The 14,723-nt window shown below is 42.2% G+C and overlaps 2 protein-coding genes across 2 annotated transcripts; both read right to left on the reverse strand.

Moving 5' to 3' along the window:
• Window positions 1–683: 683 nt before the first annotated feature.
• On the reverse strand, window positions 684–6,269 carry matn3a (matrilin 3a). Its single transcript, XM_062411748.1, has 6 exons — window positions 6,104–6,269; window positions 2,959–3,534; window positions 2,082–2,207; window positions 1,589–1,690; window positions 1,354–1,423; window positions 684–1,248 (listed from the first exon to the last, which is right to left on the reverse strand). The coding sequence occupies exons 1-5, from the start codon at window positions 6,267–6,269 to the stop codon at window positions 1,368–1,370; spliced, it is 1,026 nt and encodes a 341-aa protein (XP_062267732.1). The 3' UTR covers window positions 684–1,248; window positions 1,354–1,367.
• Window positions 6,270–6,939: 670 nt separating this feature from the next.
• Window positions 6,940–14,451, reverse strand: laptm4a (lysosomal protein transmembrane 4 alpha). Its single transcript, XM_062411256.1, has 7 exons — window positions 14,201–14,451; window positions 12,696–12,816; window positions 10,801–10,877; window positions 9,504–9,626; window positions 8,777–8,872; window positions 8,412–8,510; window positions 6,940–7,870 (listed from the first exon to the last, which is right to left on the reverse strand). The coding sequence occupies exons 1-7, from the start codon at window positions 14,327–14,329 to the stop codon at window positions 7,796–7,798; spliced, it is 720 nt and encodes a 239-aa protein (XP_062267240.1). The 5' UTR covers window positions 14,330–14,451; the 3' UTR covers window positions 6,940–7,795.
• Window positions 14,452–14,723: the final 272 nt, after the last annotated feature.

Below are 14,723 nucleotides of genomic sequence, written 5' to 3' on the forward strand. Positions count from 1 at the left end.
TAAGAGGTTGGGGTGAATTATGGCAGGTTGTTAATAGAAATGCCGAAGCTGCAGCAATATTTACTTTTCCATATTGACACAGAAATACATACATGTCACATGAATCTAGTTATATCGCAGAGGCTGATATAAGGCCTCATTTATCTCCACACAATCACATACTTCTGATTCTCCCACATGATTTACAGATCCGGTTGAAGACTGATCTGCAGTGAGAGTCACTGAATTTTTTTTTTTATATATAAAGATGCATTGTCAGGTGTTTTTTACAGTTCTATATCACAAGTTTATTTTTTATTTATCAGATGGAATTTATAAGACTCAAATTGTCCAAGCTTAAAATATTGATTAAAAATATTTTTTATGAGTTGAATGTTTATGCTTAAACTATTTCTATGTATATCAAGTTGGTAGTTGATTTATTGAAATATTAAAAGCACATAGGACGGCCATATTACTTAAAATGCTGTTTACAGTTTAAAGCTAAATTCCTTAAAGCCATAATTTTATTATATTGTTTATTGTCTGTTTAAGCATTTCCCTTTTATTGTGTTTCTCCTTGCCTCTCTATATAATCAATTAAGACTCACATGGAAAGATGCATACATATAATGTTTTACCATCTCATGACACAAACTTGTGATTTCACATATAATATTGATTATTATAAAGACAAAAATAAATTAGTTTGATTATTTTATTGTCCAATCTGTCAATTTTATTACATTTATAGATCTCATAGCGTTCATACAACATATATATGTTTGTTATAAAGTAAATGTGTAAAAATACATAAATGTAAGACACTTTTCTGCCTCTGAGTAAACTGTAATTTCCTATTAAAATCGAATCACTACATTAATCACAATTAGACATTTCCACAAATAACCTCTATGTACAATATGCACAAACAAGACGTACAACTTACACGATACAGTACAGGAGGACAAATTAATGTAATATTCGTTTTTTGGGGTTATTTAGCATCACAGCATGTTCATACTGGTGTTAAGAGAAAATCCAATATGTTGCTTTTACAGCAGTTTCAATACATTTCATTGACAGTTCATAAAGCATCCCAGATCAGTTGTGGACATCGTTGACAGCTGTAACACAAGGGAAGTTTGAGGGATCCTGGTTTGTGAATCCCTTCACTCGACTTGTGGTTGTTGTTGTTACGGGATGGTGGACGACAGGAAGCAGAAGTCCGGGCTGATCTGTGGCTCTGACAGGAAACAACCCGGTTAGCTGCCATCGCACAAAGTAAATCACCAAGAGGTCAGACACTGAGGTGGGTGGGAAGTTTTTCTCCACCATCAATCACCCCAAAAAACTAAAGTTGTCAATGCCCACCTCTGTGTCCAGCTTCATGCACGGCCCACCGCGTTCTCCAGATGCTGAATTCTCCCAGACACATCCGCCAGTGAGGTCAGTCAAGGAAACACATTTGAGAACACATGTGACGCAGGATGACGAATGGCGTTCATGTAGCTCCATTAAACACACACAAGACACACTGTTAAATTTCAACACCGGCGGAGTCTGCTCATAATAGAGCGTCTTCCACCTGAAACAACAGGAAGGATATGCTTGGCTGTGAGCAGCTGGATGGCCGCCTGCGTCTGCTTCTGGAAGGCCAGTCTGGACTCGCATTTACAGGGATCCACCTCCACCACCTCCACCTTCATCTCTTCCCAGGGAGAAAGGAGGAGTTCACATCGGTGTAACAGATCACGCAGAGAGACACAAACACATATATGATACCACCCACACCCACTTCCTACTGGGACGAGGTTCAAGAACACACCGCAACCAAAACGAACACAGACACACATTTTCCAAAGGGAATCTACCATCATTTACAGAAACCACTGTCACAACAAAAATTAAGTTGTTGTTCTCTAAACAGTGAATAATAGAATCAGGGATTATACTTCTGTTAGTCAAGGACTTCACTAACATGGAGGAGGCAGGGTTAATGACCAATACTGCCGCCAGCCACCGGGGGGCGATCAAGAGGATTTGGCTTCACTTTCAGAGCGTCCATGTTTATATACATGATCCAGACAGGAAGCTCTTACCTTTCGGGGAACACGTTTTCATGTCAGCGTTCAGGATGAAACTGGCGCGACACTTGCAGTAATAGGAGACGTTGCTGTTGACACAAACGTGTTCGCACTCGTGTCCCATGGCGCAGGAGTCCAGACCTGGAACGAGAGGGGATTCAGGGATGGTGCCAGGTTCATGTGCAAGCAGGTTACTCTAAGATTTCTGCTGACAGATATAAGTCAAATAAAGATATGTTTGTATGATTGTATTTCTAAGCTTCTTTCGAAAGTGTTTGTACTTGACCACCTGTTCCATTCATGCAACCTCACCTCATCTCTGTCAGATGTTAGGTTCACTGTGTGTGGGACAACACATGAAATCACACTGAGGTACAACAGTGACATTTAAAGCACAAACAAAACGACACAAACATCACAGCGTGAGACGGGAAAAGTTTACAGCAGAATCCAAATCTCAGATATATCCCAATTCTTATTCTTGAATCCTGTATATCAGTTCTATTACTGTATCAATCTAGGTGTTTTCGAATCCTGAGGTTCTACTGCACGATTAAATCCTCAAATGCAATCCATAATGGTGCTTTGGTTGTAAAACAAATTACTATTTAATTACCATGTACGATTTTTTCTCTGAAAGTTTAGGGCAGCTCGGCCCCAAGACTTTGCACAGGTTTAATCTCTGCAGCCACAAGCAGGTTCTAGTGCCGACATCTGCAGTCCATGTGGGGGTTGAGAGCACACACTGATTTCATAGTTTACAATTCACCACAAACACTGTATATGATCCACAAAGTGAAACAAACCCCCTGGAGACTGTAGATGCCCCTTACAGGGACTAGAACCGGGGTTAATGGTGGTAAAAGGTCTTGCAGGCCCATCTTTGTCCTACCGCAAAGGGTCTCCCTGAACTTGGAGGTGAGCTTCTCAATAACGCCGTATGTCTCCACGTAGAACACGTGGTCGTCCAGGGGGGTGCTGGCCATCAGCTGCAGCGAGCGCATGTCTGCACGGTCCACCCCGACGGCGTAGATCTCGATGCCAGAGGCCCGCGCTGAGGCTGACACCTCCTCCACCTGGTCCTGAGGCCTCCCGTCCGTCACAATGATGGCCACCTTGGAGATGTTCCTCGAGCGAGGCCGGGCTCCGGACTGCTCGGTGAAGGCCTCGTTCATTGCAGATTTGATGGCGAGGCCGGTCATGGTCCCTGCCGCCAAGGGCCCGATGCGGGAGATGGCTTTCTTCATGTCAGGTTTGTTGAAGTGGTCTTTGAGCAGGAACTCGATCTTGACGGTGCTGGCATAGTTGACCACAGCCACTCTGGTGGCTTCCGGGCCCACCTCCAGAGTGTCCAACATGTCAGCCAGGAAGATCTTGACCTTCTCAAACTCACCAGGACGAACGCTGCGAGAGCTGTCGATGATGAAGACCAGGTCCAAGAGGCGGCTCCTGCACGTGGAGTCCGTCTCTGGTGATCAACCAAACCATGGCAGGAATAAGTCCAGTTAATACTCACAACCCAGTTCATCACTCAGACACATTTACGATTGTTCACGAACTTTTCACGGAGACAAGAGTCAATGACCAAACACAGACGACTCGGCATGATGCACAACACACGAGGAACAACGAGACATTCGTGTGCATCACTGCAGCAGTGAAACCGGGTTCAGGTGAAATGATATAGCACCAGTGAGATACACTATAAATCATTTCAGTGTTTCAACATTTGAAGGCTTCTCATTGAAATGAATGAAAAGAATGTTTGACGTTTCACACGCAGAAAGATGTTAGGATCCCTGCCTTCTACACACAGTTTGTCTACATGTCTGTGGTTCAACAACAGATCCTCTCAGCTTGTTCAGAAGAAAATGACACTTCAGTTCTATCTGCTTCTATATGTGCTTTAGTTTTTAAATATTTGTTTCATAGGAGCCTCCTTATAGCTGATGTTAACACGTCAACATGGATGAATGGGATATAAAATATATGAGAATGAATGAAGTGATGGGAAAAAGACATTTGCGATGATTATCATTTTACTTATTTTGTTTCCCGCAATAAAACTACTGTATCTCACAGTTCAAAATGACATTATACAATTTATTTTTTGCTCTCTTTCAGTTATTTTGAGGAAAATGTAATCTCCATTCTCATGTCTGCACAGTAAAAATGGAGCGACACCCAACAGACAGTAAAAATAGCTGATCATAAAGTCTGTAAACGGGGGGGAAACAGTTAACTCTGTCTAAAGGCCACATGGGTAAAGTTAACTGACCCCAAAACATATTAAAATTGGGTCCTGACATTTTCCAGACTTTGCTTTTCAGTTCAAGTCTGAAAACGGCCTTAATTAGCTGTGAAAGGTGTTGACACTCGGATAGTGAGTCCCCCATGTTTCTACACTTTATATTAAGCTAAGTCAATTATTTTAGTTAAATTTAACTGAGAGACATGAAAATGGTTTCAATCTTCTCATCCAAGCCTCAGAATGAAGAGAATGAATGTGTTTCTAAACATGTCTGTTACTTTAAGAGGCTCTGTCCTGGTCAAAGTGAAACACAGATCTGACCTTGAAAGCATCGAGGAGCATTAATTGATTTGTGTGGGGAAGCAAACCTGACTGGTAATATTCTACCTGTCTCCACAGGACTGATGGTGGCGTTGAGGCCTCTGTGGGTACTGACCAGTAGCGTCACAGGAGCGGGGGTCTCCACTGTGGTCACCACCGCCGGCATGGTCGTGGTCAGCGGTGCCGCTGTGGTGGCCGGCAAAGTTGGCAGCACCGTTGGCTCTGGCACAGTTGGGAGTTGTACCACCGGTGTTGCTGGTACTGTGGGGCCTGACCTGGTGGGGCACTGACCTTTAAATTCATAAGGAAACGGGCCTTTGACCCTGTGGTGTGGCTGGAAAGCTACAGGGGGAGATAAGCCTTTGTACATGTGGTGCATGTGTGGTGCCACCGGCCCCGAGAACCTGTGGTGATAGGGCGGCATGGGGATGAAGGGTCTGTGGTAAGTCACTGGTGGAGAGAGGGGAACAGGATGATACACAACCGGTGGAGGGATCCGTGGTGGCTGGTAGTGGTAGTGATACCCTCCTCTATACGTGTAATCACTTCTGTGAACTACAGGGTCACCAGAAAGGAAAAGTGATAGAGAACATTAGTAGGTTGGAGGATGGTGAAGCTGTGTAAGTGACACCACATGTGATTAGTTAAAGCATGAGGGAACGTTCAGCCACATGGACGGTTTCACTTGTACTGAGCAGAGCTCCAGAAACCAACAGTCAGGAATTTAGATTTCATGCACGTTGTTCTCAAGAAAAGTACAAAATATGGTATTTTTTCTTCAAAATATCCAGAACTGTCTCAACATTTCAATACAAAACAATTTGCATTACTTTTATCCAAGCAAATAATTAAATGAGAGACTTCAGTAAGTAAAACGTGACTGGAGAGCAGAGGTAAACTACAGGAAGGTACATTTATTCAAGTAGTTTTGAGAAATGTTTCTATTACTTCTACTTTATGTCCCTTTATAATTAGACTTCACCACATTTCAGAAGTAAATATTGAACTATATTGAAATTATAATACTGTTTTATACAATCAGTGATGAGTTCATTGAATATGATGTATTGTCAATGAAACCACCAAACTATTTTGACATCATATTCAAATGGTGCTCACACATATTATATATGTATCACACATTTTAATATCCTGTATAATAATAAGAACAGACATGTTTCTGGTTTATGAGTCATTTCTACTTAACTGATAAAACTTTACTTAAGTCAAATCTGAATGAAGAATACTTAAAATCTCAAAGTAAATGAGTAAAAAGTACAAAGTCCCTCTTTGAAATGTGGTGAAGAATAATCAGTAGAATGAAACAGAAATACAAGTAGTAAGACTTGAGTAAATGTACCTTCTTACTTTCCAACACTGATATTTTTACACTTTTACCACTTTGTCCTCTGGTACTACAAATTGAAACAGGAAAAGTAATTTCAGGGTCCGGAGTAAAACTTACTTGCAGGATTCAGGGTCCTGGTCGGTGGTCGACCATTGTTTCTGCTCTGAGCGTGGCTCTGTGCAGCGACCACCTGAGGATCCACAGCACTGAGGTGATAAGTGGCCAGAACATCAGAGAGCAGCAGGGAGGTGCAGAACAACAGGCTCCACAGTGAAGACTTCATGGTGTCTGCAGATGCTCTGCTGCTGAGCGACCTGTGTCCGCTCTGTGTCTCAGTGCGTCGGGGGTCTGACCTCCTCTCACCGCCTCCACGTATCAGCGGCTCTGTAGGGCAACACCTCAAACCCTCCGCCCAATCCCAGAGTGGGTGACGACCTGCAGGCCACGGGGCGAACAACAGTATGAGGAGGACGGTGCGTAAACACTCAACTGCACAGTCCAGGAGGATCTGTAAAACTCTTCTTCTGTCAAATTTTTCTATTAAAGCCAATTTCATTATTGAGATCAGGAATGCAGCCTGGTTAAAAAATAAAAAAAAACGTAATAGTTCCAGTGACAATTTAAGACCAGTAACCAAAAAGCATTTCTTGGATTTCTTTCATATTTTGTCTACATTTTTAAACGCATTTTAAAATAAATACAATTATATTCAATAACAATACTAAGTATCTTCCTTACATGTTAAAGATTGTATTTATTTGGGGTCTGTGACTAAAAAGTAGTAAATTTTATACAAAAGGACTAAAATCAAATATCCTCTGTTGGTGTGTTTTACATTTTTAGAAGTGATAAAGTGGCTTAGTGATCAATTTACTACACAATCAATAGAAGAATTGAGGATTTGGCCTCAGACACATTATGACATGAACAAAAAAGTCAAATGGAGAAAGAAATGTTCTGAAATGTTTATTGAAGTCAAATGTTTTATCACTAGGATTAAATCATACAACCAGTAAAGTAATGAAGGGTTGTGATCGAGAAGCATGCATCTACTAAATGTTCACTAGACTAGCAGTTTGCTCCAGTTGTGAGGGAGAGAAGCAGTGACACCGACCCAGAGACAGCGCCCCCTGCTGCCCCCCCCCCCCCCCCCCCGAGATTCAGCTGGAAAACTATTCACTAGCTTTGCTAACACATCAGGGTGATGAAAATGTGGGGGGTGCGGGGTCAGGCGGTGAACTGAACCACAGCAAAGCTAAATAAATAACAGACAAAAAAGCTACAGACCAGTCAATAGGCCGAGGTGGAATAGTCTAGATATTAATAATCAGGGAGAAAAAAGGTAACACAATTCAACAATAAGAGCTCTAATAAGTGGATTGTCATAATAATTGTTTTACTTTTTACACTTCATATATGAATCTATAGGTTCAATGGTGCTGGATCGATGGGAGGATTTCAAGCAGGTACATTTTCACACGTATGCCTTTTACCACGACATTAAAAAGGCCGGAGAGAGAAAATGGGCTGGTAGCTTCCGTCGCCTTTTCAATTCATCACATTCATCCATTCAGTCATTTGTTTGATTCACATAAATCGTAATCTCTCCCAACGTTTCTCCTCTCGCGCCTCCAGAGACACAAACCCAGCGGAACGAAGCGTCTTCAGTGGCCTTACACGTACACAGCAGGTCGGAGGAGGGGATCGAGGTGTTCAGAGAGGGTCAGTGAGGGAATGCAGGAATGCATATGATGAGTGTGTATGTGCAAATGTGTGTGTGTGTGTTTTGGCAACAAATGGTGCTGGTGCTTAAGCGGGCATGTAGGGGGGAGGTGGTTCCTTCTCGGGCATCTTCATGGCCATCTCGTAAGTGGGCAGGATGTACTGGAGGAGAAAGAGAAAAGGAACATGGAGCATGGCTGACACGTGTTGGGACAAACCAAGTTAACACACGTTACTAAAGTACACTTAGTGACCTTGAAGAGAATTAGACAAAGACATTGTGGAAAATAGAGATTGATCAATGTTTCGCAAATTGTAAAGCTGAAGAAAAATTGATGTTGGTTTTTTCTCTTCAATGTCTAATGAGACTTTGGGAAATTGTGTTTTTCGCAATATTCTGTCTTTTTATACAGGTCAAAAAAATTCAGTTTATAATTTCAATACTTAAAAAGAAAGTGGTTAAACTGTAATTCTGAGTTTACTTCACAACAACATGATGCAGTTTAGTTCTTTCCCTCCTGACATTGTAAAACTTTTAAAAACTTGATTGTATGAATTTCCTCTTGTTGCTTTTTGTGTCATTGTGTGGACATCCCGCCACCTGGTGGCGTTACTTAGGCATTACATAATGCTGCATGAGTGTGGAGTGTGTCACTGAAGATCTTAGTGCTCAATCAGAGGGAATCACAGGAAGCGTTCATACCTGAGGGGGGGTCTCAAAGGCCGGGTACACAGCGATTTCTGGCATGTTCCTGTTGTTGATGTACTTGTAGCAGTTCCACACACAGTTGATCAAGTAAGCCTGAGACAAAAAGAGAGTTTGGACTTTCAGAGTGAAACTGAGTCATTAAACAGCTTCAATCCCTAAATCTTAAACCACAACATCTAATTAATAATACAAGTTAAAGATACATTTGACAGCTTCTGTATTGAATTCACATCTTTACTGAACTAATCAGATTTCTCACCTAACCATAGTTCATCTCCTTTTTTATTAGTTCCATAACTGAAATGAACTGCCACACACTGAATACACTGGGTTTAACTTTGAATAATTAAGAGCTTCACCTTGAGGATGATGAGGAAGGCAAAGAAGACGAGTACGAAGAGCAGCAGGCAGCTGGAGTCCATAGAGAGGAGGTTGTCCTTGTACGGGAACTCTGGCTGCGGAAGAAAAGAACAGACGATGTCAGAAAATCAATAGAACCTTTTCCTGTTTTATTCAACTCGCATCACCATCAAGGCAACGGAATCAATAAGAAAGAACTTGATAATCTCCATTGAGTGCAGCTGGTGTAGCAGCTTAATAAAATAGATAAGCAAATTTGACGTTTTGATTTGGAAATAGACTCTAAAAAGAAAGAAAAGATCTTGTGAATGTGGCGTAATATAAGTTTCACACTAAAATTGGAATAACATTAGTCCATACTGCCGGTATTTTTGTCATCAGCTATAAACCACAGACTGCTTAAGACCTTGTTTTGAAATAAAAACTTAAATGGAAATACACAAAGTGAAAAATATACTTGTTTTTTTAAAGTAAATGCACTGTTAACCAGTTCCCCATTTCAACATGTTCATAAACTAGCTTTCAGGCCAGATAGAAAGATATTTGTTTTAAACAGAAACTTAACCAGAAACAGGCTAATGACGCAGTACTAATAGTATTTGTTAAAACAGAAAGCAACGAGCACTAGGTTACGACAAAAGCTGTTTTCCAGGATTCTCAGTGGTCATGTGAACATGGGAGAGGAAGTGTGATTGTGTCATGTGGGTGTGCACTGTGGCGTCTGACCAGCTGGTCCAGGTAGTCCTTGATCCTGGGCAGGTAGGTGAGAGAGCTGACGGCCACCAGGCAGCTCAGGGCGAAGTCAAACAGCTGGTAGCAGAAGAATGGGATGAGCCATCCGTCACGATGCTGAAGAAATCAGAAACATGTGGACGGAAATGACTCAACATTGAGAAAGATCTGGTTGGAGATTTTTTTTAAAGAACCACTTGGTGTTTTTTCAACCTTACTACTAAAACTTTCTCTGGAGAATGTCCCTTCTGATCCGGCAGCTTAGGATAAACTCACAGCCAGAGCAGCAAGAAGTTTCTCATGCGAGTATTGAGAAGAAAAGTCTAACCTCTGTTTTCTTTGTGTCTAATCTGAGTTTTCTGCGATTAAAAATAATACAACTTGCCGGATTGACAATACGCTGACATCAGAAGCATGCCCATCTATAAATGAATCAAAGGTGATGAAACAGGATGTAAAATAGTTATTTAGACAAAGACAAAAGACAGTAACCTTTGTTCAAAATAGCAGATGTGAAAACTTCCTTAGATGAGATTTGGGGTAAATACTGAAACAGGAACAGAGCGAACTGTGCCTGTAAACGTGAGTATCAGTCAAACTGTAACATCTACACAGTGAAGGTTGAAAATCAGCTAAATGGTTCTTTTTGCTTTATCACATCACAGTAAACTCTACAGGCATTCTGGGTAATTTGCCTGAACACAAAACAAAATCTACTTGACTCTCCATTTCTATTTTATTTATACAGGCACTGAATACGTTTGGGATTTCTGCTGGTGGCTCGAGGGTTAAATCATTGGGACACAAACACCAACAGCAGCGCTGCATGGGAGCATCTACCTGCACAGCTAAAGCTTGAATAACAGACACACAGCGGACACAGCCAGTGTGTGTGTGTGTGTCATGTTCTAACTGTGCAGTCATCCAAACTAGCAGCTTAATGCGGGTCCATGGGGAGAGGCTATCAAACCTGTCAGTGTTGATGCCATCAGGCGGTGCCTGTGAGGTGAAGATTACAAGCAGTGAAAACACAGTGTGTTACACCCCACTGCTACAGAATTAGTCTAAAATAAACTGTAGTTAATAAAATAAAATAAAAACACAGAAGAGATGCTTGGGCTTTTTTCTGGTTACGTCTTCCCTCTGTTGCTGCTACATAGAGGGAATTTAAATCGTGCATATGTGGGGGATTACGTATTTGCATGAGAAACCGTGACGATACTTTAAAAATTAGGTTGTGCTGTAAAAAGAGAAATTATAAGAAGCCTCCATATCTACAGTGCAGACTTACTGTAATGGCTCCATACACCATCATGGCACTGATGGTGAGCATCAGCAGAGAGATGGCAAATCCAACACAGGCGTTCTCTGTGTGAGACAAACAGAAAACAAATGCAGTTTCCAAACACAAGCTTAGATTTGTCAGTACTTTATTACAGCCGTCTCTGTACGGTGAGTTTCTGATGAGTGGATATTTGCTTTGAGGCAGCGTTGCTTTGCACACAAATCCACACTCTCCAGGGCATCTCTCTCTCCAGCCAGCCTTGTTTCTAAAGCACGACTCTGGGAAGCATTAAGCCTCTCGCTCGACGCAGCCATGAAACTCAGGCTGTGGTAATTAAAAGGCCCACATTTCATATCCTCTTTTCTCTCCATCACTCACTCTCTCGCTTCCTCTAACTGCTCTGCCTGTTGCGCTACTGAGACGATGTTATTGAGAAAAAAAACACCTCGGCAATGCGGTTGAGACAGAATGTTCTGTTTCTCAGTAGCTCCAGCTGAGAGAGCTGTATGAACGTGTCAGTGACCGAAAAATAAAACTGGGTTAAACTCTGATATCCGTCAAATTGTGAATCCTGAACTAACTAACTAACTAACACAGATGAAAACAATCTCCTTGGCAGAAGTAATGAAGAAGCCTCTGTATGTTGGGGTTGATAAAAAAGAAGTACTAAATCACATTTGTCATCAATTTCCAATACTGATTGGAATTATAAAAAAAAATTCCGATTATTTTCAACATCACAGGTTCTTAAAGATCAACACAACGACCTTTAACCTGAGCATCGGCCATTTTCACGTTCTCTCTATAAACCTGGATTGTGGTGTGGTGCAGCCGGATGAAGCTGCTCTCACAACCAGTAGTAGTGACCACTGAACCAGTGTCTCTGCAGCCTGTGGACATCCTCCACTGATCTGTGAGCTGGCGTGAGCCTGCTGTGGGAAGGTCGACCCACTGCGCTTGTTTCCCTTCGTACTTTGCCTAATTACTGTTTGAGAGAAACAAGGAGGCCGACCAACTAAACAACCCCCAGCTACAAGGAAAGGAACCCAAACAGTGCTTCTGGCCCTGCCCTGGCGTGCACGCACACACGCAGGTTCACACAAACATGCAGGCACACACACACCTATGACAAACCCAAATCCTTGAGGAAAGACGTAGGAACAGCATCAGTGGAATAAGACTAACAACAACATTTTCAGCCTGCGTGTAAACATCACAGCGGTGCGCTGTTGTCTCCGTGACTTGTTTTGTTAAGCAGTCAGTGGGGAGATGTTGTGCTCCCTGTTGATGATGAATCACGTGTTCAATCTCGGCACAACAGCAGCCTGTGAGTTAGCGAACTCCAGCTTTATTACATTACATTACATTACATTTCATTTAGCTGACGCTTTTATCCAAAGCGACTTACAATAAGTGCATTCAAACCCGAGGGTACAGCTGAGGAAAAATATCTATGTAGTGATATTTTAACGGACAGTTCACCATCAGCATCGTCAGCTCCATCAGGACACGGAGGAATTTTAAGAACAAACAGAAGCGTGAGATGTGTTTGATTAAATTTAAGCGGCAATGAACGATTACTATAGATTAGTCGGTCAATTAAATAATTTGCTCAATGAAAAACCAGTTAACAGTGAACAATCCATCCTTTAGTCCGTGTTGGCAAAATCAAATGAATTTTTTTTTCTAAATAACAGACCCAAGCACTGACAATAACAACAAGGAATATTCACAGAGGAGAAGCATCATTTTTTATGATTAAAAATAGTTTGAAATGAATAATTGATTGTCAACCTAGTTACATGTTCAATTTCTATTAATCACCCAACAGATGAGGCTCTGATGCAAATGCGTGATAAAGTGAATAAACAGTGTTAACGATGCAGTTGATTCGCCCTTACCAGACATCCTGTTGGAGGCAAAGTAATGGTCGATGACCTCATATTGCAGGTCGATGGTGGGCACGTTCTCCGGGTGGGTCACAGCCACGGTGAGCAGGATTCCCATCAACAGGTTGACCACCTGAGGAGAGAGATTAAGGCTTTTAAAGAACACTGGCATCTGTGACCTGTTTAAAAGATAATGTGACTTTTATTTTGTAGGACATGTGGTAATGTGTATTTAATTGGAAGTTCCAGCAAGTCACAAGAATTAACCGGGAATAACTTTTGAGAAGTGAGATCATAAAGAAATGATTCAGTTCATTGAGCCTTTCTCTTTCATACTTTCAGCAGCAAACCAGAGCTCGAACTGGTTTCTGTGTGATAATTTCCCCTCTGTACTGTCGATATTGCCCAGTTTATTTACATCAGCATGTTTTTTTTCAAGCGGTTTGATTAATAGGTGGTGTATGATACTAATCCATCTAATCACTGATGATAAAAGTATTCAGGAATAGTGGTTTTCTTGGACACAACTTGTGTGTGATCATTTCCCACAACATACAATATGTGTCAGCCTCTGGTGCGATGATGATTATTCACCTGTTACAGCTGCTTCCCCCATTTCAAACATTTGACTCTTTCTATGTCAGTCTGGTTCCTTCGTGGCTGCTCGTGTTGCTTTGGTTTCCAGTGTCAACAGTGTAAACAGAGCGAGGTTGTCACTGGGAAAACTGGTTTTTAGTGGAAAATAGGGGAACGTGGCTCACGTGTTTTGTGTCAGACAAAGTCCAACTTGAAATAAATAAATAAAAGCTCAGTGGGAGGATTTAAAAACGCCACACAAAGCAGACACAGCTGTTGTGTGATCCGCGATGTGAGGAAATGAGAAGCAGATTAACCCAGATGTGGCTTCGCTGAGCTGCGGGGACAAGATGTGCTGATGACCGACACACAGCTCCCTGGAATTCACCTGCAGCCACAACCACGATCCACAAGACATTAAACAAGAGGAATATGATAAATGACAGAGCTTCCTGTTCGTAGTTGTTCGTGTAATAACGGATTATTTACACAGACAAACTTCTGTTGTGATCTGTTAGCATGCCCCAGGTCAGTTAGCTTGAGTGTAATCCGAGCTAAATGTCGTGTTTACATGGGGGGTCTCTCCAGCTGGGAGTGGACGAATAACACGTGTCAGTTGTCAGCTTCACTTCCAACCTTTAATGGTTTTATATGATAATAACCACAATAATTACCATAAACCCGACAGGTTAGCAGGCTGGCGCTAATGCTAACGAACCGTTAACTTGCCACGTATTCACGGTGTAAAACGGTGATAAAGTGAGAAACAGCTACCGCTGGACTTTCTGATAATAATTATAAACATATCCAGGATCAGTCAACGTGACGTGGTTGACACTTATCTCACAACTTGCTCATTGAGCGAAGTTGACAACAAACTGTCTGTTAGCGCTAGCCCCCGTTAGCATGCTAGCGACTGGTCCATCGCCCATTTTACGCACCATGTACCATGTCCCCAGGATGATGGTCCCCGTCCGGACGTGGCAGCATCCGCAGCACCGGGTGGTGTACAGCCGGTCACGACTGGGCTTGAAGTGATGCATGTCCTCCACCAGTGTCGGGAGAAACATCGGGAGAGTCGCGGGTCGACAGCCGGAGAGAAGAGCCTCGCAGCGGGGGAAACCGTGACGAGCGAACGGACTAGCGGAAACGCCCACAACTTCAGCAGCTGCCACCGCGAGGAGCTGCGAGACGGCGCCGATCAAAACAAACCCTCTGACGGGGATGAGGAGGCTGGACCACCGGTTCTGGAGGGGGGGAGGGGAGGGGGGGCTCCACCAATGGAGGGGGTATGGTACAATGAATAATTATAATAATAGTGACATCAACAACAATGATATGTAACATGCAAGTTTTATTATTCATTTAAATATTTGTACATTAACATGCATATACAAACAATACGAATGATAATAATAGTAATACGTTACACTACATTCTTCTTATTTATATATCTTTTATCTT

This window comes from Platichthys flesus, chromosome 18 (genome assembly GCF_949316205.1).
Source record: "Platichthys flesus chromosome 18, fPlaFle2.1, whole genome shotgun sequence".
Lineage (NCBI taxonomy): Eukaryota > Metazoa > Chordata > Actinopteri > Pleuronectiformes > Pleuronectidae > Platichthys > Platichthys flesus.